Source organism: Colobus angolensis, unplaced genomic scaffold, assembly GCF_000951035.1.
Source record: "Colobus angolensis palliatus isolate OR3802 unplaced genomic scaffold, Cang.pa_1.0 Scaffold186, whole genome shotgun sequence".
Taxonomy (NCBI): domain Eukaryota; kingdom Metazoa; phylum Chordata; class Mammalia; order Primates; family Cercopithecidae; genus Colobus; species Colobus angolensis.
In genome coordinates this window covers 761,601-786,071 of record NW_012114999.1, presented here as the reverse complement: position 1 = coordinate 786,071, position 24,471 = coordinate 761,601, and the positions used below count along the sequence as shown (strand labels likewise).

The following is a 24,471-nucleotide window of genomic DNA, read 5'->3' as shown; positions in this document are numbered from 1 at the left end:
CATGCACCTGTAGCTCCAGCTACTCAGGACGCTGAGGCAGGAGAATTGCTTGAACCCAGGAGGTGGAGGTTGCAGTGAGCTGAGATCATGCCACTGCGCTCCAGCCTGGGCAACAGAGTGAGATTCCGTCTCAAAAACAAACAAACAAACAAACAAACAAAAACAACATACACACAACAGAATATGATGCCATATATAGCAGAAATAATTACCAAAGACTTTTAAATTAGGAAAAGAAATCAAACTTTTGTTATAGAGGACAGATTATAGAAAAGTGATTGGTAGGCCAGGCGTGGTGGCTTCATGCCTGTAATCCCAGCACTTTGGGAGGCCAAGGCAGGCAGATCGCTTGAAGCCAGGAGATCAAGACCAGCCCGGCCAACATGATGAAACCCAGTCTCCACTAAAAATACAAAAATTAGCCAGGCTTGGTGGTGCACGTCTGTTGCCCAGCTACTTGGAAGGCTGAGGCATGAGAATTGCTTGAACCTAGGAGGCAGTTAGCTGAGATGGAGCCACTGCCCTCCAGCCTCGGCAACAGTGAGACTCTGTCTCAAATAAAAAAAAAAAGAAATTTATAAAAGTCTAAACTAATTTAATAAACTCTAGTCATTTACCTTTAGCTTTCTAGTCTGAATGGCAAAGATTATTTACAGGCTTTCTTTGTATACTTCCTGCACTTACTAAATCATCCTCCTCTAAAAAGTTAAAATCTAGGCTTGAACAAAGTTTGTCAGTTTTCAAACCTTGCATGAAAAAAATCATATCCTTGTCATATCTATAGAAGACCTAGGTTGTAGTACTAACATTACAAATTTATTTATTCCTGTTTGATATCACCCATAACTAAGAAAGCTTTTTAAAAAAAGAAACAAATGTTATTTAAAGAATAAATTTCTTTCTCCGAACATTATACTAAATCCAATAAAATGCAGAGTCCAAAGGATGAAGTGACAAATTCACTTTAAGTCTTAAACAGCTAAAGAAAAACAATGAATTGATGTCATGACCATTTAGTTTGTGTTTAACTGTGCAAAAATTGAAATTAAGTACACTGAAAAAATTCTATTTCACACTAATCAAGTATCTGGGCTTATATTTAGACAGTTCCTGGAGTTATTCCCTATCAGGAAGGTTTTTATTAAAAGCACTCCTATTGATGAGCTGTTCCTTTTGATTTTTTTTTTTTCTCAGTATCATTACTAGTCACAGGATTAAAGCTATTAGTTATATTCCTCCCTATAAATCACTCAAGGTAACCCCAAGATTGTGGAGCATTAGAAAACTCTCAATAGCTTACGCGTGCATACTAGCACAGCCTAGTCAACATAAGATATGTGCATTAGAATTGATTTCATGGCCGGGCGCGGTGGCTCAAGCCTGTAATCCCAGCACTTTGGGAGGCCGAGACGGGCGGATCATGAGGTCAGGAGATCGAGACCATCCTGGCTAACATGGTGAAACCCCGTCTCTACTAAAAAATACAAAAAACTAGCCGGGAGAGGTGGCGGGCGCCTGTAGTCCCAGCTACTCGGGAGGCTGAGGCAGGAGAATGGTGTGAACCCGGGAGGCGGAGCTTGCAGTGAGCTGAGATCCGGCCACTGCACTCCAGCCTGGGCGACAAAGAAAGACTCCGTTTCAAAAAAAAAAAGAATTGATTTCATTTTCAAGGCTTGGCTACATCTTTGATTTGACATTTAATAATTTTAGTTACAAAAGATCATTTTAAAAGATTTTATATTTATACTGATGTTTAATAAATGTTCTTGACTTATCTGCATATGCTGACACCTGTTAAAAAGATAAATAAAATAAAATCACATTAAAATTTGCAATGACATGCTACTTCCAGTCCATAGACCTCTCATTTTCATTTTTCAAGGATTTGGGATTTCATTACGACTATCTTGAAACTGATTTAATATCTTGTTTAAAATGAGAATTAAGTGAATTTGGTAGATTTTTAAATAAAACTTTCCTTGTAAATCAATGCTCCACCATGTGATCAATCCTACTTAACAAAGCAGAATTAAGTAAGTGAGGGTGATCCGGTTGCAACACCTGTCACCCTATTGGTCAAAGGGTTGATTCAGCTGATCTGGATGGCCAGGAAGGTATCTCCTTCCTCCCTCACCACTCCATGTACATCCCTCCCGAAGCTGTGCACTTGGTCGAAGAGGACCTTCTTTGATAGAGGAAGACTGTTCATTGGTCAAGGGTATACCAGTAGCTGTGCTCCCCTACTAGACCCTCCAAACAAGCTCTCAAAGCAGAACTAAGTCTATATTTTCTAAAGTGCATACACCGGAGTTTGGGAATGATGAAAGATAACCATTTAAGTAATGTAGAATAATAAATAGCTTCAATACTACTTACAACACTCAAAGATTTTTCAGATATTAAACCTTAAAACATTTGCCCCACCTAAACAGCATAACGGTATTGTAGTAAAGAGAGACCAACTCATAATACAGTATAACTAGAAGAATTCAATAATATTTAAAACTTTAGGTCGGGTGTGATGGCTCACACCTGTAATCCCAGCACTTTGGGAGGCCAAGGTGGGCGGATCACGAGGTCAGGAGATCAAGATCATCCTGGATAACACGGTGAAACCCCGACTCTACTAAAAAACACACAAAATTAGCTGGGCGTGGTGGCGGGTGCCTGTAGTCCCAGCTACTTGGGAGGCTGAGACAGGAAAATGGCGTGAACCTGAGAGGGGGAGCTTGTAGTGAGCTGAGTTTGCGCCACTGTACTCCCACCTGGGCAACAAGGTGAGACTCTGTCTCAGGAAAGAAAGAAAAAAAAAAAACTTTGGAGAAAGTAATTAAAGCTCTCTGAAACAAACATTATAAAAGAATGACTTGCTTTAAAAAATTGCATATAGCCAAATTGCTATAAGAAAATCCAGGAAGACAGATGCTAAATGAAAACTACATCAAGAAAAAATTACTAAAGACGAGGCACAATGGCTCAAGCCTGTAATCCCAGCACTTTGGGAGGCCGAGGTGGGCAGATCACCTGAGATCAGTAGTTTGAGACCAGCCTAGTCTACATGATGAAACACCATCTCTACTAAAAATACAAAAAATTGCCAGGCACGGGGGCTGACGCCTGTAATCCCAGCACTTTGGGAGGCCGAGGCGGGCGGATCACGAGGTCAGGGGATAGAGACCATCCTGGCTAACAAGGTGAAACCCCGTCTCTACTGAATACACAAAAAATTAGCCAGGCATGGTGGCAGATGCCTGTAGTCCCAGCTACTCGGGAGGCTGAGGCAGGAGAATGGCCTAAGCCCGGGAGGCGGAGCTTGCAGTGAGCTGAGATCCGGCCACTGCACTCCGGTCTGGGCAACAGAGCCAGACTCCGTCTCAAAATAAATAAATAAATAAATAAATAAAAAGATTTGAATTCTGAAGCTGAGTTATTCTGACAGAATGTTAGGAAAACAGAGACTATATATTGCACAATTTTAAGAACACAAGTTAGTGATAAACATTCTTTCCTCCAAGCAACATATAATAATATTGTATCAGAAACTGATAATTCATATTAAAATTAAGGTACTTTATTGAAAACTCTGTATTATATTGTACTTTTCCTCTAACAGTTGAAGCATTTATTATAATTAGATAATTCAAACTAACAGGTACAGTAAAAGTTTTATCCTACAAATAAAAGACAAAGTGCTCTAACTTATTAGACCACAAATGCTTTATTAGATGAAGTTACAAATGCTAATTACAACTGAAAATGCTAAATGCAACTTAAGTTTTTCCAGTATTGTTCTATGCTTAGAAGTCAAATAAGGAAATACTGTATAATCAGAGCCCTACGTTTTTAAATTTTCTAGTATGACAAATTCCAAAGAAAGTAAAAATTGTTTATTCTCCAAAAATGTTTATCACTATATACTTTAGAAATGTAAAAGCAAAACACAGCAATCAGCACCATTTAATGCAAACTAAACAGAACTAAGAGTTAAATAGAATGTACTGCAATTCAGCAGACCGTGCTACCACACTGAAAAAAGAGGGATGCTTTTAATAATGCTAAGAATTCCTGATGTCACAATATTCTGTATGAGATATTTCTTTAAAAAGAGAACTGAATTCACAAGAAATACCTCATTTAAAATAAAGCAAAATTTAGGGACAACAGTGGTCCTATATTCTGAATTTGCCTTTTGGTCAATAAAGATGGAACACCACTGCCAAGTCAGTATTCTTCAGGTAGTGATTACTTATCAACTATGTAATCATTAATAGAAAAGCACAAAGAAAACATAAGTGGCCTAAGCTTGATACAACTGCTAAACTACACAAGATAATAGGTCACTTGAGCATAGCTGAGATCTGAATTTAAAGTACATTTTTCTATAGATGGAAGAAAATATTCTACAGTGAAGAAACCAAAGAAGTAGAAAAATAATCTGATTTATAGCTTCTGGGATGACTGGTTTCTTAACTCAAAATGATTTTTCAATTCAGAACATAGTATCACCACATGGCAACCCTTGCAACATAAGAGTGATTTGATAGATCATGGAGAGTAAAGCGAAAGGTGCTCTTAATCTTTCATTTTATAAAACAAGATCATTATTTTATTATCTGATATATTTTGATATTAAGATTTGAAATTATTTATTGAGACTATCCCTCCTTGAGTAAACTTTTTCAACATTACAAACCTACACGTCATATACATGTAATATGAAGTTTCGTCTTACACAGTATCTCTTTTAGGGAAAATACTAAAATTGTCAACATGCAATTAAATAATTAGCATGATATACAAACCATAGATTCTGGGTAAGTAACAAATATTTCTTCAAAATATAAATCAATATTACAGGAAAAAAAATGCTCCCACCAGCAGAGGTACATTTAAGGGGACAGCTAACCTGATTCAGAACCACTGCTGTCTGAAGAGCTTAAGTCACTGCTGCTACTTTCAGACTCCGATGAGCTGCTGCTGCTGCTGCTGCTGCTCTCACTCAGTTGGGAAACACTTCCAACAGCTTTGGATGGTTGCGTTTTCTCAGCTACAAAACAAAGAAACATTAAAATGCTAGAAGAATTAAACAGTTGCAGGAACATTTAAAAACTGCCACCTAGGCTGGGCATGGTCGCTCATGCCTGTAATCCCAGCACTTTGAGAGGCCAAGGTGGGAGAATCACATGAGGCCAGGAGTTCAAGACCAGCCTGGGTAACGTTACAAGACCCTGTCTCTACAAAAATAATAAATAAATATAAAAACTGCCACCTACATTTTGTTTGACGTTTTCTAGAATTTAACTGATTATTAACATTCAGTAACCGCTCTTCCAATTCCTGTTTTTTCTGTGAGTGAAGTTCTTCTTTGGACATCATTACTTTCCTAGCTGTGTGATTTAAGAGGGAAGAAAGTGAGTACAACCAAAAACCAACCCAAATACAAAACTGATTTCTATCAATATGCAGAAATACATACCAGGAGGTTTTAATGGTCTCTTTCTTAGACATGCCGAAACATATTTTTCTAATTCTCTTAGTGTTGATGCTTTCAGTGTTTCAAAGTCTATCTCTATCTCATCAGGATTGGAATTGCTCAAAGAAGGCTCTCTTGACTGTATTATATGAACTACTCGCCCAAGTTTATCTCCAGGGAGTTTGTTTATATTCAAACTTAACTGCCTTTTCTCATCATAGTTCATAGGTTTAGCATTATCTTCATCTTCAGATTTTTGAGCAATGTACTGTTGTTTCCTTTTCTTTGGCTGACTGTAACAAAAACTAAATTTAGTCCAACTTATCGTTATTGTGTTAATAAGCTATCATAATAAAAGATACTTACCTTCTCTTGGACTTTTCCTTTAGTCTCATTTGCTCACACAGTTTTCTTGAATTTTCATTGCTGTTGTTAACCTTTTCTTTTTTCTTTTCCTTTTTAGACTTCTCTTTCTTTTTATTTAGCTTACGGAAAGGTACTTGGGACAAAACCTGGAGCTGTTGATGTACAGCTTTAAGCTGATAAAATAAAAAAAAATCTGTAAACATTCATGTCTATAAATAATTAAAGAAGCTAGAAAAAAAATCTAGTCACTCCAAAGTCAATAGTGTCTTTTGTGAAATTCATTTCTTATTACATTTCCTTCAAGTTTTTATTTAATTTCACAAATGCACTGAATTTTTAAAGAGCATGTTTTAAATTACAAAAACTATCATGTGCTCAACCCATAAACTTAAATATTCATCTACAAACAGATCAAGAATAAATAACATTTCCAGGTGGTCTTAAGTTTTTTGTTTTTTTGAGCCAGGGTCTTGCTCTGTCACCCAGGTGGGAGTGCAGTGTTGTGATCCTGGCTCACTGCAACCTCAACCTCCTAGGCACAAGTGATCCTCCTGCCACATTTTTTTGATTTTTTTGTAGAGACGTGGTCTCACTATGTTGCCCAAGCTTGAACTCCTGGGCTCAAGCAATCCTCCCACCTTGGCCTCCCAAAGTATTGGGGTTACAGGCATGAGCCATGGTGTCCAGCTGGTTTTTAATCATTGATTTTTCATACTTGAGCTCCAGAACAGTTTAACATGTTATCATAAAAAGTAGTTAATAAGACCTCATCCATAAAATATCTCTGATTATTTCATAAATCATTTCAATGAGAATCAACCACTCATGATTAGGGATAACATAATTTTTTTTAAATAACAGATTTTTATAATAAATATTTGATTAGGAAAGACTATTAAACATTACAAATTTGTCAATAAGTAAATAAAGCCACAGTTATGAAATGATCTAACTATAACAGCTTTAAATCTGCAGAAAAAATTTCCTGATAGATTAGTGCTCATAGACTATCAAAATTTGTATCAATACAATCAACTACCTGCTCCTGAAGCTTTGCAAGACGCTGAACTCGTTCATCTTCAGAATCACCAGAAGAGTTCTCTTCAGAGGAGGCTTCATTAGTGTTCTCTCTACCAGTGGTTTCTGTGATATCTGTTTTGATGTAACATAAAGGCATACTCTCAACAGGTTCAACTGGGATCTTTGAAAAATGCTTTTCAAAAACATCCTATAATGAAAAATTAGTTTGTTATGGTTTTCTGCATTTTTAATTTAATCTAGCAATTATAGCTTTTAATAAAAGGTACATTTCAGTGTCATATTTTGACCAGAATTCTTTTTGCCTTTAAGATACATCAGAAGAAACGTATTAAGATGTATGCGGGCCAGGTGCCGTGGCTCATGACTGTAATCCTAGCACTTTGGGAGGCCGAGGCAGGTGGATCACCTCAGATGGGGAAATCAAGATCAGCCTGATCAACGTGGAGAAACCCCATCTCTACTAAAAATACAAAATTAGTCGGGTGTGGTGGCACATGCCTATAAATCCCAGCTACTTGGGAGGCTGAGGCAGGAGAACCACTTGAACCCGGGAGGCGGAGGTTGCAGTGAACCAAGATTGTGCCACTACACTCCAGCCTGGGCAACGAGAATGAAAAAAAAAAAAAAAAAAAAAGACTCTTTCAAGGGCCCTGTAGTTGGTAGATCATTCTATTACCTCCAAATGGTTCAGCCATTTAGACTGTCCCCTCAGTGGGACATGGGCTCTAGTCAACCATATATATATCTACATCCCCTCTTCACTAATATTTCCCCAGTTTCCTTTGTATGCAGGGCAGCTTCATTAAAATATTCACTACTAAAGGATGCAAGAACTCAAACAAACAAACAAAAAAACACACAGCCCTCTCAGTTTTAAAAGTACATTTCATAAACTATTTTGTTGGTGCAAAAGCAATTGTGGTTTTTGCCATTTAATATTTAAGAGATGTGGGTGTTATTATTCTTTATCTCTTAAGTTATGGTTCTAAAAGATGTTTAAACTATGTTCAGAGGAAAAACACTTCAGAGCACAAGTAATGGCTCACCTGAAGCATTCTTGCCATTGTCACAACTTCGTGATCTGGAGGATTGTACTTGTAGCAATTCATGAACATTAATCTAACATCTGCCGCAAATTTGTATGCATCCTTATATTCTTGGTTATCCATTTTCTCCTAAATTAAAGAAAAACTACAGGATTCACAAACAAATAGTTCAATTCAATAATTATTTGAGTACCGATATTAAATGTTCATATTACAAAATAATTTATATATACAGAAAACAGTTGCCCATCATCCAGATTTGACAAATGTTAAAATTTTGCAACATTTGTTTCATATTTTTTAGACTTTGAAAAAAAATCCAGTGAATTTTGATAAGTAGAGATAAGGAAGGAGGACATTCCATGTAAAGAGAACTGGAACAAAATCACAAAAGCAGAGGGTTTTCATATAATCTTTTTTTTTTTTTTTTTTGAGACGGAGTCTCGCTCTCGCCCAGCCTGGAGTGCAGTGGCCGGATCTCAGCTCACTGCAAGCTCCACCTCCCGGGTTTACGCCATTCTCCTGCCTCAGCCTCCCGAGTAGCTGGGACTACAGGCGCCCACCACCTCGCCCGGCTAGTTTTTTGTATTTTTTAGTAGAGACGGGGTTTCACGGTGTTAGCCAGGATGGTCTCGATCTCCTGACCTCGTGATCCACCCGTCTCGGCCTCCCAAAGTGCTGCATATAATCTTTTTTTTTGAGACAGAATTTCCCTCTGTCACCCAGCCTGGAGTGCAGTGCACGATCTCGGCTCACTGCAACCCTTCCTCCTCCCGGGTTCAAGTGATTCTCGTGACTCAGCCTATGGAGTAGCTGGGACCATAGGCAGGCACCACCATTCCCAGCTTTTTTTTTTTTTTTGTATTTTTATTAGAGACGAGGTTTTGCCATGGCCAGGCTGGTCTCGAACTCCTGGCCTCAGGTGATCTGCCCGCCTTGGCCTCCCAAAGTGTTAGGATTACAGGCATGAGCCACTGTGCGTGGCCTAGAACCATGGACATGTTCAAGTGGAAGAAAACAAAAAGATATATTTTTAAAATTTCCAGTGACTCACTCCAGATAATATGACTCTGATGATCTTAATTTCCTTCATCTTTTTCTAGATTTTAAGATTTCTTTGCAATGATGAATTACTTGTATAATCAAGAAAAAGAAGTTCTTCCTATTAAGGCAACATTTACCTTAATAGTTCCAAGATCCATTGGATTTTTGACAATGTCATAGTAGTTATGGAGTCCCAAAGCATTAACGTCAACAGGATTATAAAAGGGCCATGCATATGAAAAATGTTTCTTTGCAAGCATTTCTTTAAGAATCTCACTACAGTGCCTTAATTGTTCAGTTACTTTAACACTCTTCACAACATTATATTGTTGCTGAGAATCTGGCAAAACATTCTTTGGCATATTTTCTTTTATTGGTGGCAATGTCACTGATTTTTCTGTGAATGTTGGAGAAAATTCACTACTTGCTTTAACTACTGAAGTTGCAGGAGCTGTTGTATCTGCTTTCCTCTTCACACCCTTTGTAACCTAAAACAGAACAATTCAACAACAAAAAAATATATTTAAAGTGATATTCAGAGCAATAGTTCCTTATCACTTAAAAGACAAAAAGGGAAAGATTATTGGCACCAAGTCTTTATATAGATAATTTACAAATATTGTTGTCAATCCATGTATTAAATATTGCTAAAGGTTAATTTCCTTTTGTAGGCAAACTAAATAGTTCTAATATTATCTTCCCACATACCAAAGAATGTCTTGTGCAAACCTTAAGATGAATGAAAAGTAAAAAATCAAAGTCATAGTTATACCAAAGTTTCTGAATACCTGAAAATCAGCAAGAATATATGACTTTTAAAAGAAAACTATGTAGGCGAACAATTTCTGATATTAATACTATCAAGATACCCAAACAGTACAAATTCTACCTAAGAAATACGTAAAATTTGGCTAGCCTCTTAGGTCTCTATTCATAAAATGCACAGAGAGGTGGAAACAGTATGATTTCAGATTGCTAGATGCTAAATGAATTAAAAAAGAAAAATTGCTAGATGTTGAAGACTAATTTTCTTATTAACTGAAAAAAAAATCCAAAATTAAAAAGCAATGATTATAAAACTATAATAAATTTACCTGGGCCGCAGTTTGTGAACTGGAGTTGACTGAAGCTCCTTGTGCCACGTTCACGGGAGAAACAGATGTCTTAGGAAATACAGAAGGAATTGCTTGCTGCTTAAATACTTTTTCTGTTGCGTTGGGTGATGATTTTTCTTTAGCAGAAAAAACAGCTATATTCTGTTGAGTGCCTGGAAAAGTATGAACCAGCATCAAATATGTGAATGAATAAAGTATAAAACACCACTTTGTCTTATTTTCTATTTCAATTCATTTAGTTCAGCTTTTTAGCAACATAAGCATAGGATACTTATTTCATTTTGAAATCTACACACACAGGATTAGACAGGTTAGACCAATTTAGATATAAAGATATAATAATGGAGACTTCAACATTTGTTATTAATGGTAGGTTTACCAGCTTTATTCAAAAGGGTGCCTGGCTTAAACCACGACTAATAATAGAGCTGTGTGGTTAGCTTCAGGTAGCTATGAACATAAGCAAAAATTTCACATACTCTGGAGACCAACCACACAGTACTACGTGAGGTCTTCAGAATGCTCTGCATAAATATCCAAGGACTTCATAATTGTTACACATAGTCCATCACAGAACAAAAGATGTGAATACGTTATCAATACGTTCTTCAGAAAATTCTGCCAAAGGAACAATTGTCATGTTCTTCTGCCCTATCTGTTTTCACAGAATGTTATGACTTAAGACATTTGGATCATATCACTCTGAAATCTGTTATTTCAAAAGTTCAACCTTCCATCAAGGCAACTCCATTCTTCTAATTGTTCACAACAAAAACCCTTAAGTCATCTTTGATTCCACTGTCTCTCAAACTCCATATCCAACCCAGCAGCAAACCCTGTTAGTATTATCTTCCTATCTAGACTCCAAACACTTCTCACAAGTGGCATTCACTCCGGCCCAAGGCATCATCAGTGCACAACTCAATTACTGCAATAACATCCAGGCAGGTCTTCCCTGCTTTGGTACACTATAGTCTATCCTCAAAACAGCTGCCAAAGTGATCTTTTAAAACTCAAATTAGTGACGATTTGTAATCTCACTAAGTAAAAACCAAAGTGCTCACAGCATATATACGACCTGCTTGTCCTCTTCTCCGTACTTCTTCCCTCCTTCCAACCTCACTTCTTATTACTTCCCTCTGCCCTTACCTCACTCTAGCCTATTGGCCTTGCTCAAATTTGGTAAGCAGAAGAAGACTATTTGTTTTGCCTAAAATAAGATATCCTTATGCCTCATTCCAACATTTCCTTCAGGCATTTACTCAAATGTCGCCTTCTCAACCACCTTATATAACATTTTCACTCTACCCTATCCCCACTCATCAACTGTATAGCTCTTATTCTGCTTTATTTTTTCCATGCCATTATTACATTTGATATACAACATATAGCTATTTCTGGCCCTTCAATTTTTGCAAAACAAACTGAGGAACTAAGTAAATTTGAATGTATTTTAAGACAGGGCTGATATTCCTCAATATCTGAGTTGTCACTACTCTTTAAAACTTAGGAATCAAATACATTCAGATAATCTCACATCCTTTGATATTCCTACTGTTGTTATTCTTTGAACTTGGGAGCTAATTAGATCTGCATAGTGAGGAATAGTTACAATTACTTAATTCTGTCTCTATCTCTCACAATAAAAAGCTCTGTGAGGGTAAGGGGACTTTGTTTTGGTCACCCCTAAATCTCTTGTACCTAATGCAGTACTTGGTACATGAAAGAAACACAGTAAATATTTACTGCATGCCTATTGTGTGTTGGGCACCATTTTAGGTGTTAGGGCACAAATTCTCACATATTTCTTTTCTTTTTTTTTTTTTGAGACAGGGTCTCGCTCTGTCACTCTGTTGCAGTGGTGTGATCATGACTCACTGCACCTTCAACCTCCTGGGCTCAAAAATGAACAAGACAGACATGGTATCTGCTCTTGGAGCTTACTGTCTAGTGTAAGAAACAGACAAAAAATAAGTAATCATATTGAGTACAAGTGATGCTAAGTGTTAGGAAGGAAATATACACATTACTAACTAAACTAAGGCAGAGAACTATTATGGAGAGGGTAGCCAAGGAAGGCCTCCCTCTCTAAAGCTGACAATTAAGATGTCACTATAAAGGTAAGAAGAAGACAGCTAGGTCAAGAGAACTATAGAATGGGAAGTAAGTCCACATGATTAGTGTGTGCACAAAGAAATAAAAGCATTTTAAGAAAGACATAGTAGTCTCCTAAGGCAAACACTGACAGAAGTCAAATAAAATGAGAACAGAAAAAAACACTACTTAAATTTTGCAGAATGAAGACTACAAGTGACCCTGACTGACAAAATGTCTTTGGTGGTGAAATAAAGCTAGAACTTGTGCTAAGGGGAGTACATGAGTATACAGGAAGAAAGAAAGAAACGAAAAAAGGAAGAATATGGACAAAGGAGTATTTTAAAGATGAGATACTAGAGCCAGTTTATAGGGTAATGAGACTAACCCCATAGAGGAGGAGAAATTAATGATGCAAGAAAAAATGGAGATAACCAAAGGAATAAAATGGTTGAGATGGCAAGATCCATTCACAAATGAAGGCATGGCCCAAAGTGATGGAGGATCTGTTATAGGCCTCTACTCTAGCTGATTCCTCTGCCTGGAATGTTCTTCAAATCTTCACTTCTCAACGAGGCCTCCACTGAATCTGTCATGTTTGTCTCTCACTTCCTACTAGAATATAAATTCCAAGATAGCAAAGTTTTTGTTTTATTCAGTGATAATATCTCAAGAGCACAGAACAGTGTTGTGGTACATAATCAGCATGCAAGTATTTGCTCAGTCAATATTATCAATTTAATACTGAGTTTTCTTTGCCATAAATTATCAACATGTACGTAACCACACTATTTTAAACTAGCTACCATCATATGACAATTTCCCTACCACTGTGACTAACAAAGACATGACTCTGGTAGTGGAATGCTTCTGTCAGAAGTTTTTTAAACTTAGACATTCACTCTGAAGCCAAAGGCTACCTATCCTTTGAGGTCAAACATAACTTATAGCACCTCTAAAGCCTTTCCCAACTTTTCCAGCATGATATGGTTTGGATGTTTTGTCCTCTTCAAATCTCATATTGAAATGTAACCTCCAATGTTGGTGGTGGGGCCTGGTGTGGGAGGTGCTTGGGTCATGAGGGTGGATCCCTCATGATTCTCTTGGTGCTATCCTCGATGTAATGAGGGAGTGCTCACTCTGAGTTCACACAAGATCTGGTTGCTTAAAAGAGCACCTCCTCCCTACCCCCACTTTGCCATGTGATACAACAGCTCCCCCTTTGCCTTTGACCATGATTGAAAGCTTCCTGAGGCCCAGAAGCTAAGCAGATGCTGGTGCCATATTTACACAGCCTGCAAAACCATGAGCCAAATAAACCTCTTTTCTTTGTAAATTACCCAGCCTCACATATTTCTTTTCTTTTTTTTTCTTTTTTCTTTTTTTTTTTGAGACAGGGTCTCGCTCTGTCGCAGTGGTGTGATCATGACTCACTGCACCTTCAAACTCCTGGGCTCAAAAAATCCTCCCACCTCAGGCTCTTGATGAGTTGGGACTACAGGTGCATGCCACCATACCTGGCAAAGTTTTAAATTTTTCTGTAAAGGGTCCTTCTATCTTGTTCAGGCTGGTCTTGAATTCCTGGGCTCATGTAATCCTCCCATCTTGGCTTCCCAATGTGCTGGCATTATGGCCATGAGCCACAACGAACAGCCAGATATTTCTTTATAGCAATACAAAATGTACTAGGACACATCACGTATCAATTTCTCACTCTTGGCCATGCATGGTGGCTCATGCCTGTAATCCTAGCACTTTGGGAGGCCAAGGCATGAGGATCATTTGAAGCCAGGAGTTCAAGATCAGCCTGAGCAACAAAATGAGACCCCACCTCTATAAGAAACAAAAAAATTAGCTGGGTGTGGTGGCACATGTCTTTAATATTGGCTACTTGGGAGGCTAAAGTGGGAGGACTGTTTAAGCCCAGGAGCTCGAGGCTGCAGTGAACTGTGATCATGGAGTGCCACTGCACTACAGCCAGGGTGACACAATGAGACCTGTCTCGAAATAAAAAAAAACTTCTCATTCTTCTGAAACACAGTATATATTACATGTAATTTCATCTGACATGTGTCATAATGCATTGTCTTAATTTTTTTCCATAATGCATTGCCTTGTAATTTTTTTCAAGTTTTATTTCTAACAAAAAACTTAAATGTAGGCCTGGCACAGTGGCTCATGCCTGTAATCATAGCACTTTGGGAGGCCAAGGCGGGTGGATCACCTGAGGTCAGGAGTTTGAGACCAGCCTATCCAACATGGTGAAACCCCGTATCTACTAAAAAGTACAAAAATTAGCTGGGGGTGGTGGCGCATGCCTGTAATCCCAGTTACTCAAGAGGCTGAGGCAGGGGAATCACTTGAAGGTGGGAGGCAGAGGTTGCAGTGAGCAGAGATCATGCCCGATTGCATTCCAGCCAGGGCAACAAGAGTGAAACTCTGTCTCAAAAAAAAAAAAAAAAAAAACCTTAAAGAAACACTTGAAAGTTAAGTTGTAGCTATTTGTTTCAGATGCTAAGAGCATGTTTCCCTCAGATAAAAGATCAATGAGAAGATCAATAATTTTTACCTTCTAACAACATTAAATGGAAAAAATAGCAATTTTTATCTTGCTAAGGGTAATAATTTAAGTCAGCAACAATTAGCACGTTGGTGTTACAATTTAAATACCATACTGATCTATGTATTATCTACCTCATAAGGGCTTACTTAAATCTTCTTGTAGAAGCCTAGGTCTCATATTGTCAGACATTAGATCAACCTTTTCTAAAATAAGAATAACGACTTAAATAATCAGTGAATATCTCATAGATCTGGTTAAAGCACTATAAGTTATGACCCACCTTAAGGATCTATTAGCAATAAAAAAGTATATATTACTATCAATAAAAACCTGAAAAAAAAAATCAACCTCTGCCATGAACCTATTACAAGCCTCCTATATCTCAGGTACTTAACTATATACTTTATAAACATTTACAATCATGAAAGAAAAACATTTTTCGGGCCGGGTGTGGTGGCTCACGCCTGTAATCCCAGCACTGTGGGGGGCCAAGGCGGGCAGATCATGACATCAGGAGATCGAGACCATCCTGGCTAACACGGTGAAACCCTGTCTCTACTAAAAAAAAATACAAAAAATTAGCTGGGTGTGGTGCTGGGCACCTGTAGTCCTAGCAACTCGGGAGGCTGAGGCAGGAGAATGGCATGAACCCGTGAAGCGGAGCTTGCAGTGAGCCGAGATTGTGCCTCTGCACTCCAGCCTGGGTGACAGAGCAATGACTCAGTCTCAAAAATAAAAAATAAGTATTTTCCTGATACTATAAGTGAGGAAAGTAACATGGAATGACTAAGAACTTAAAGATTACACTGCTTAAGTGATCCAAAGATAAACCAACATTTACTATATTCTTGGTTAACCTCTACAATAAATCTATTTGAATACTTAAGATTTTTGAAACACCATATTAGTTGTAAAGATGATTTCCTCCAAAGATTTTTGTGACTGAAGAAAAAGTTAAGAAAAAAAGACAATCTCCCAACCCAATACTAACATTTCATTCTCAGCTATGGAAATTTTTTTTAATGCAGAGAGCACTAGCAATTTGGGCATTCTTATCAGTACAGCACAGATACAAGATCCACTGAAAACAGTAGTAACAGCTATGATTTTCTGAATCCCTACTATGTGAATGGCATTATGCTACAGGAAAGCTGGTTCCAAGGCCAAAATCAATGCAGTCCTCACTATTTTTGAATGATACCCATCCTTGTGATCAAGGTTTGGCAGATTGTTTCAAATGGACATTTTTTATCAATAGAATAGGATGTAGGACTTCTGGATGTCTGTCTCCTTTGAGGGATTTACACACACACACACACACACACACACGAGACAGAGAGGGGAAAAAAACAGAGAGAGAGAACCATGAAGTGTTTACCTCCTGCCTTACCTTTCTTGATTCTTTCCTTACCACCCACAACTTGCTCTTCTTGTGGCATCTGAGATAATTTCTGCATAAATAGCTTCTCGAGAGCTTGTGCCATAAGAACAATGTCATCTCCAGGCTACAAAACATATTAAATATACCACAAGGACATACAGTATGGTCACTGTACCAAATGTTTTATTTTCAGGCCACTTTATTGAAGGCAGTAACAGTACTCCTAGATAGTATTCATCTCTTACCGAAAATAGTGAAGTTGATCACATTTTATTTGCTTATTCTCTATGGTTGAAAGCAGCTCACATTTACAATTCTAGCATTCTACTCCTTCAACTTCTAAAAAGTACCCAAAGGGCTTTCTGAACACTAGAGAATTACAATCCAACCAATCCTACTAAATCAAAGAGGTACTAAAAATGAGAATTTCGGCTGGGCGCGGTGGCTCACGCCTGTAATCCCAGCACTTTGGGAGGCCAAGGTGGGCGGATCACGAGGTCAGGAGATCGAGACCATCCTGGCTAACACGGGGAATCTCTACTAAATTTAGAAACCATCTCTACTAAAAATACAAAAAATTAGCCGGGCGTGGTGGTGTGTGTCTGTAGTTTCAGCTACTTGGAGGCTGAGGCAGGAGAATGGTGTGAACCCAGGAGGTGGAGCTTGCAGTGAGCTGAGCTCTCGCCACTGCACTCCAGCCTGGGTGACAAAGCGAGACTCTGTCTCAAAAAAAAAAAAAAATGAGAATTTCACCAGACATGGTGGTTCACGCCTATAATCCCAGCAGTTTGGGAGGCTGAGGGGGGTAGATCACCTGAGGTCAGGAGTTTGAGACCAGCCTGACCAACATGGAGAAACACCGTCTCTACTAAAAATACAAAATTAGCCGGGCGTGGTGGTGCATGCCTGTAATCCTAGCTACTTGGGAGGCTGAGGCAGGAGAACTGCTTGAATCCGGGAGGTGGAGGTTGCGGTGAGCTGAGATGGTGCCATTGCGCTCCAGCCTGAGCAACAAGAGCAAAACTATGTCTTAAAAAAAAAAAAAAAATTAGCTGGGTGTGGTTGCGCATGCCTGTAATCCCAGCTACTAGGGAGGCTGAGGCAGGAGAACTGCTTGAATCCGGGAGGTGGAGGTTGCGGTGAGCTGAGATGGTGCCATTGCGCTCCAGCCTGAGCAACAAGAGCAAAACTATGTCTTAAAAAAAAAAAAAAAATTAGCTGGGTGTGGTTGCGCATGCCTGTAATCCCAGCTACTAGGGAGGCTGAGGCAGGAGAATCACTTGAACTGGGAGGTGGAGGTTGTGGTGAGCCGAGATTGCATCATTGCACTCCAGCCTGGGCAACAAGAGCAAACTCTTGCCTCAAAAAAAAAAAAAAATTCAATTTTTCAATCTTAACTATTTGCTTACAAGTCTTCCTCTTGCTTCAATTTATGACTGAGAAAAAAGTAAGTAATTTACAATGCAACAATTCTCTTAAATAAAGAGAACATTTATTTCTAAGTTAGGTAGCTCAGGAAAATTACTAAACTTCATTTAAAAATATTACATCTGAAAGGTCCCTTTGGAATTGTAGTTAAATTAAAATGAAGTTGCCAGTGGTATTGATTTTTTAAAAATCCACATTGGAGCTAGATGCAGTAGTGTGTGCCTATAATCCCAGCTACTTAGGAGGCTGAGGTGGGAGTATCACTTGAGCCCAGGAGATCAAGTCGATCCTAGGTAACACAGTGAGTCCCTGTCTCAGAAAAAAAAAAATCATTTGCATTGGCTAATAGTTTTAAATCTTTTTTATACAGATAAGCTGGCATTGGTAGTTTTCTCGGGAGCCAAATCAAACTTTCTATTACAATTCAGTGTCACTCACTCGTCATTTTGAATAAATGAAATTACAAATACTTAGAATTCTCATATTTAAATGAGATATAAGCTTTAAAATATTTAGATACCCTAGAACAGCTAGAAAAGGATACAGTACTGTAGGAAATGGGAATACTATATGGAAAAAAACCAAATACACAAATCCAATTTTATGGATGAGAGCCAATATGAAGATTAAGTTTAAAATCTCCACATACACTACACTCCAGCTTGGGCGACAGAGCAAGACTCCGTCCCAAAAAAATAAATAAATAAAATAAAATAAAATCTCTACATACATCATATAGGCAAATTCATTAACACAAATCCAAGTAGTATTACTGGGACAGAACAAGAGCATATCTGATCTTTTTTTTTTTTTTTTTTTTTTTTTGAGACGGAGAAACAAGAGACAGAGAAAGGCAAAAAGGGAGAGTCAAAGGACTCATCTCAGGAAGGTGGATTTTTTTTTTTTTTTGAGGAGTCCCGCTCTGTCACCAGGCTGGAGTGCAATGGTGGCATCTCGGCTCACTGCAACCTCTGCCTCCCAGGCTGAAACGATTCTCCTGCCTCAGCCTCCAGAGTAGCTGGGACTACAGGCACGCACCACCGTGCCCAGCTAATTTTTGTATTTTTAGTAGAGGCGCGGTTTCACCATGTTGGCCAAGATGTTCTCGATCTCTTGACCTCATGATCCTCCCACCTCAGCCTCCCAAAGTGCTGGGATTACAGTTGTGAGCCACTGTGCCCAGCCAGAACATATCTGATCTTTAAATCAACTTGTTGTGAAGTTTAAAAGTAGGCAATTGGTTTGGCTTTTTAGGTTATGGCCAGGGGTCCATACTGTGAAATTTAATGAAGATTAATATATACTAAGACTTTTCCTTTATCTCATAACTAAAATGACAAGAATGCAACAGAAAACATTCTGAAATACTTTATTCACAGAAACCAGCTCTCATTGGTATTTTTTAAAAACATAACAAGCCACTACAGCTATTCAGGCACAAAAATATTATAGCAAATAGACTGAACAAGTATTGGTATGTGAAAATTATGAAATTCAGTGAAAAAGTATTGTCCTTAAAAATATGTAAGAGATCTTGGCCAGGCACAGTGGCTCACACCTATAATCCCAGAACTTTGGGAGGCCAAGGTGGGTGGATCACCTGAGGTCAGGAGTTCGAGACCAGCCAGGCCAACATGGTGAAACCCGTCTCTAATAAAAAAAATATATAAAAAATTAGCCTGGCAGGGTGGCGGGTGCCTGTATTCCCCACTACTCGGGAGGCTGAGGCAGGAGAATCACTTGAACCTGGGGACGGAGGTTGCAGTGAGCCGAGATCACACCACTGCACTCCAGCCTGGGTGACAGAGCCAGACTCCATCTCAAAAAAAAAAAATTATATATATACGCACACACATATACGTAAAATATCTCAACTGAAGAGACTTGAAATCTGAAATGATCACGATTTTATACATCTCTCTCCTATATGTAATGGCAAAGAATTAGCAAGTATAACATAAAGCTTACATACCTTGTTATATAAATAACAATTTGAGAACATTGTATTGAAGTCTTCTATACATTCTGAAGCCTTCACATAATATTTATTCTCCAAGCGCTTCTTAATTGTATTTAAATCCATTGGGTTTTTTATAATGGTATAATAATCCTATGGTTTTGAACAAATTCTAAATGTTAGAATGAATACACTACACCCATTGATATACAAAGAAATTTAATACACTATACACCTGTAACTAGAGAGAGAAACTGATTATCTTTAAAAAGCCATATTCTGGCTGGGCACAGTGGCTGACGCCTGTAGTCCCAGCACTTTGGGAGGCTGAGGCAAGAGGATCACTTGAGGCCAGGAGTTCAAGATCAGCCTGGCCAACATGGTGAAACCCATCTCTAATAAAAATACAGAAAATTGGCCGGGCTTGGTAGCTCACACCTTTAATCACAGCACTTTGGGAGGCTGAGGTGGGTGGATCACCTGAGGTCAGGAGTTCAAGACCAGCCTGCCCAACATGGGGAAGTCCCGTCTCTACTAAAAATACAAAAATAAGCCTGGCGTGATGACGTGTGCCTATAATCCCAGCTACTTGGGAGTCTGAGGCAGGAGAATCACTCAAACCTGGGAGGCAGAAGTTCCAGTGAGCGAAGATTGTGCCATTGCACTCCAGCCTGGGGAACAGAGCGAGACTCAGTCTCAAAAAACAAAACAAAACAACAAACAAACAAACAAACAAAAAACCCCAGAAAATTAGCCAGGTGTGCTGGTGCATGCCTATCTTCCCAGCTACTTGGGAGGGTGAGGCCCAAGAATCACTTGAACCCAGGAGGCAGAGGTTGCAGTGAGCTGAGATCATGCCACTGTACTCTAGTCTGGGTGACAGAGCGAGACTCTGTCTCAAAAAAAAAAAGGCCATATTCTAGAAACTAGAACCTTTAGTAATGAGAAACAAAGCTGACTGCTATGGCATTATTTTTAGATTTAAAAAAAAAAAAAGCCAATTAAGATGAACAAAGATAAGAATTTCAGAATAAAATTATCCTTGAAAATAAAAAGGGCAGGAGGAATAAGAACCTTGTTTTTATGGAGTCTGACTCCATAGAATAAAATCGCAGCTTCAAGTTGACTAACTATATTGTAAACTACTCAACCATTGCATTACTGAATGGCTAAAAATTCCTAACGTAAGACCTAAAGTCAAATTCTGTATGTGATGTGACCAAGCCTGCCAAGAAGTGTCAAGAGAAACTTCACGGAAAAGGTAAAATTCAGGATAACTCTGCATCCAAAAGGTGAAGTGACATATACTATAAGAAAACATGTATTACAATATATCACAACTTATTAAAATAAGAATGCGAATGCTCAGAAAAACAAGCTTTGTTTTTTTGGAAAAAAATTACTCATTGGGATAGACTTTAGTGATGCTAAATAAATCAGGTATTTGTTAAATATTTTTGTATTTTTAATTTTTGGAGATGGAGTTTTACTTTTGTTGCCCAGGCAACAGCGCAATCTCAGCTTACTGCAACCTCTACTTCCACCTTCGAGAGATTCTCCTGCCTCAGCCTCCTGGGTAGCTGGGATTACAGGCACGTGCCACCACACCTGGCTAATTTTGCATTTTCAGTAGAGACGGGGTTTCTCCATGTTGGTCAGGCTGGTCTCGAACTCCCAACCTCAGGTGATCTGCCCACTTCAGCCTCCCAAAGTGCTGGGATTACAGGCTTGAGCCACCGCGCCCGGCCTGATTTTTTTTTTTTGAAACATAGTTCAAGACATACATACAGGCAACTTTAGTTTCACAGCATCCACAGGACGTTGAAAAGGCCATGAAAAACTATGCTTCCATAAATCCTTTAGGACAACTTTTTGTAGATACTGAAGTTGATTTGTCAATCGCCCATTTTTCTTGGTATTTATATACTCTGGTGGAGGAGGGTTAACAATAATAGCTGTTTGTCGACTTGGCAGAGACATTCTTAACTGCTTCGAATCCTGCTTACAAATACATGTCCTGAAAAACAAAAACTAAGTACTTCAGAAGCACTTTAGGAATGGTTTCCACAGGAGCTGAAAAGCGTTATTCAACAGTAACAGAGGCCAGGCACAGGGGCACAGGCCTGTAATCCCAACACTTTGGGAGGTCAAGACGGGTGGATCACCTGAGGTCAGGAGTTCCAGACCAGCCTGGCCAATGTAGTGAAACCCCGTCTCTACTAAAAATACAAAAATTAGCCAGGCGTGGTGGCGCACGCCTGTAATCCAAGCTACTTGGGAGGCTGAGGCAGGAGAATCGCTCAAACCCAGGAGGCAGAGGTTACAGTGAGCCAAGATCGTGCCATTGTGCTACAGCCTGGGCAACAAGAGTGAAACTCTGTCTCAAAAAAGAGTAACAGACACTGTATTTTAAAGCACATCATGATTAAGACAGGATTAAAAAAAAAAAAGCCAAATGGCAAAAGAATCCATTTTTAAACAAACTTTTTCTATATAAGTAGTACAAGTTTTACTATATATGCCTTAGTCTTGGATGTTTTAAATTATTTCAACATCTTAGTCTTTCTGCCTTGCAAAAAAACACAAGTTGAGGTCTTAGCAGGAAAAGTCTATAAATTCCTAGTAGGAAGAAATAACAAAACGTTCAAGACACGATCAGTGTGTATGTATTCTACAACTGTTAATTCAACAAAGAGAAAAGCAAAGCAAAAAATTTTTCTGGTTAATTTGAAAAAAGTGATTTATTTATTTATGGTGTCTCTCTCTCTCTCTCTCTCTCTCAGATGGAGTCTTACTCTGTTGCCCAGGCTGGAGTGCAATGGCGTGATCTTGGCTCACTGCAATCTCCACCTCCCAGGTTCAAGCGATTCTCCAGCCTCAGCCTCCCAAGTAGCTGTGACTACAGATGCATGCCACCATGCCCAGTTAATTTTTGTATTTTTTGGAGAAAAATTTGGAGAAAAATTGTATTTTTGGAGAAAAATACAAATTTGTAAAATTTCTATTTTTGTATTTTCTGGTCTCAAACTCCTGACCTCAGGTGATCCACACACCTTGGCCTCCCAAACTGCTGAGATTACAACCTTGAGCCACCATGCGCAGCCAGAGTGATTTTATTTTTATTTTTCTATTTTTATTTATTTTTTTTGAGATGGAGTCTCATTCTACCGCCCAGGCTGGAGTGCAGTGGCACAATCTCCACTCACTGCAACCTCCGCCTCCTGGCTTCAAGTGATTCTCCTGACTCAGCTTCCTGAGTAGCTGTGATTACAGGCGCCTGCCACCACGCCCAGCTAACTTTTATATTTTTAATAGAGGCAGGGTTTCACTACATTGGCCAGGCTGGTCTGGAACTCCTGACCTCAGGTGATCTGCCCTCCTCGGCCTCCCAAAGTGCTGGGATTACAGGCGTGAGCCACTGCACCCGACCCAATGTGATTTATTTTAAAACCAAATTTATTAGAGTAAAATGTTACTCGGTAGCACATATTGCTACATCTAGAATAAAATATTTTAAATTTCATAGGTGTTTCAGAAAGACAGTATTTAATATTCCTAGACAGCATCATTACTTTAAGGATAAAAATGGTACTACCAATGTACACATAATACCTCAAGTACATGAGCAAAATGAAAAGTAGTTATGAAATAATTTTGTCCACTTTTAGAGACCAGTGTTAACAGCCAATAATATATCTTTGTCTGCATTAAAGTAGTATTAGTTCTCACCTCCTGTTGCATATTAATCACTTGTAGATATTTTTGAATTGTGGCATAATACATACCAAAATTTACTATATTAACTCTTTTTAAGTGTACAGTTAAGTATATTCATGTTTTTTGTGAAACCAATCTCTAGAACTTTTTCATCTGGCAAAACAGAAACTCTATGCACATTAACCAAAAAATCCTCATTCTTCTGTCCCGCCTGTACCTGGCAACCTAGCAATAAATATATACACACACACACACACATATATATATATATATATACACACACATACACAACATACTTTCTGCAGTCTCATGGTTTCATTTTCTACTTTTTTTTGAGTCAGGGTCTGACTGTCACCCAGGCTGGAGTGTAATGGTATGATCTTGGCTCACTGCAGCCTCAAACTCCTGGGCTCAAACGACTCTGCTACCTCAGCCTCCTGATTCTCTGGGACTATAGGTACATGCCACCATATCCAGCTCATTTTTTTTTGTAGAGATGGGGTTCTTCTATGTTGCCTAGGCTGGTCTCGAACTACTGAGCTCAAGCAATTTGCCCTCCTTGGCCTCCCAAAATGCTGGAATTACAGGTAAGCCCACGGTTCCCTGCCTCATTTTCTACATTTAATTTTTTATTTGGAATTACTTTCTGCTGGTATCTTTGGCTACAGACATTTCCCAGCCTTGATTTTTTTAAAAAATACCTTGCCACACAAAAAACTTACACAAGGATGTTTATAACAGCTTTATTCATAATTGTCAAAACTTGAAAATAACTAAGATGTCCTTAAGTAGGTGAAAGGGTAAATACACTCTACTACATTCATGCAGTGAAATATTATTCAGTACTGAAAAGAAATGAGCTATTGGCTGGGCGTGGTGGCTCACAACTGTAACCCCAACATTTAGGGAGGCAAAGGTGGGCAGATCACCCAAGGTCAGGAGTTCAAGATCAGCCTCGGCAACATGGTGAAAACCCATCTCTACTAAAAATACAAAAACTAGCTGGAAATGGTGGTGAACACCCGTAATCCCAGCTACTCAGGAGGCCGAGGCATGAGAATCGCTTGAACCAAGTAGACAAAGGTTTCAGTGAGCTGAGATCCCACCACTGGACTCCAGCCTAGGTGACAGAGCGAGACTCCTTAAAACAACAACAAGAAGGCCGGGCGCGGTGGCTCAAGCCTGTAATCCCAGCACTTTGGGAGGCCGAGACGGGCGGATCACGAGGTCAGGAGATCGAGACCAT

The 24,471-nt window shown here is 38.8% G+C and overlaps 1 protein-coding gene across 1 annotated transcript in view; it reads right to left on the bottom strand.

The window, feature by feature from the left end:
• The window catches only part of BRDT (bromodomain, testis-specific), a 64,488-nt gene that overhangs the window by 31,921 nt on the left and 8,096 nt on the right, over positions 1-24,471 (bottom strand). Inside the window, exons 2-11 of the mRNA XM_011940041.1 lie at positions 21,297-21,525; positions 16,133-16,247; positions 10,065-10,237; positions 9,108-9,458; positions 7,927-8,055; positions 6,879-7,067; positions 5,840-6,012; positions 5,477-5,766; positions 5,274-5,387; positions 4,907-5,047 (exon numbers count right to left, since the gene is read on the bottom strand). Coding sequence (XP_011795431.1) covers positions 4,907-5,047; positions 5,274-5,387; positions 5,477-5,766; positions 5,840-6,012; positions 6,879-7,067; positions 7,927-8,055; positions 9,108-9,458; positions 10,065-10,237; positions 16,133-16,247; positions 21,297-21,488 — 1,867 coding nt within the window. The 5' untranslated portion in view covers positions 21,489-21,525. The remainder of the gene's footprint in view (positions 1-4,906; positions 5,048-5,273; positions 5,388-5,476; positions 5,767-5,839; positions 6,013-6,878; positions 7,068-7,926; positions 8,056-9,107; positions 9,459-10,064; positions 10,238-16,132; positions 16,248-21,296; positions 21,526-24,471) is intronic.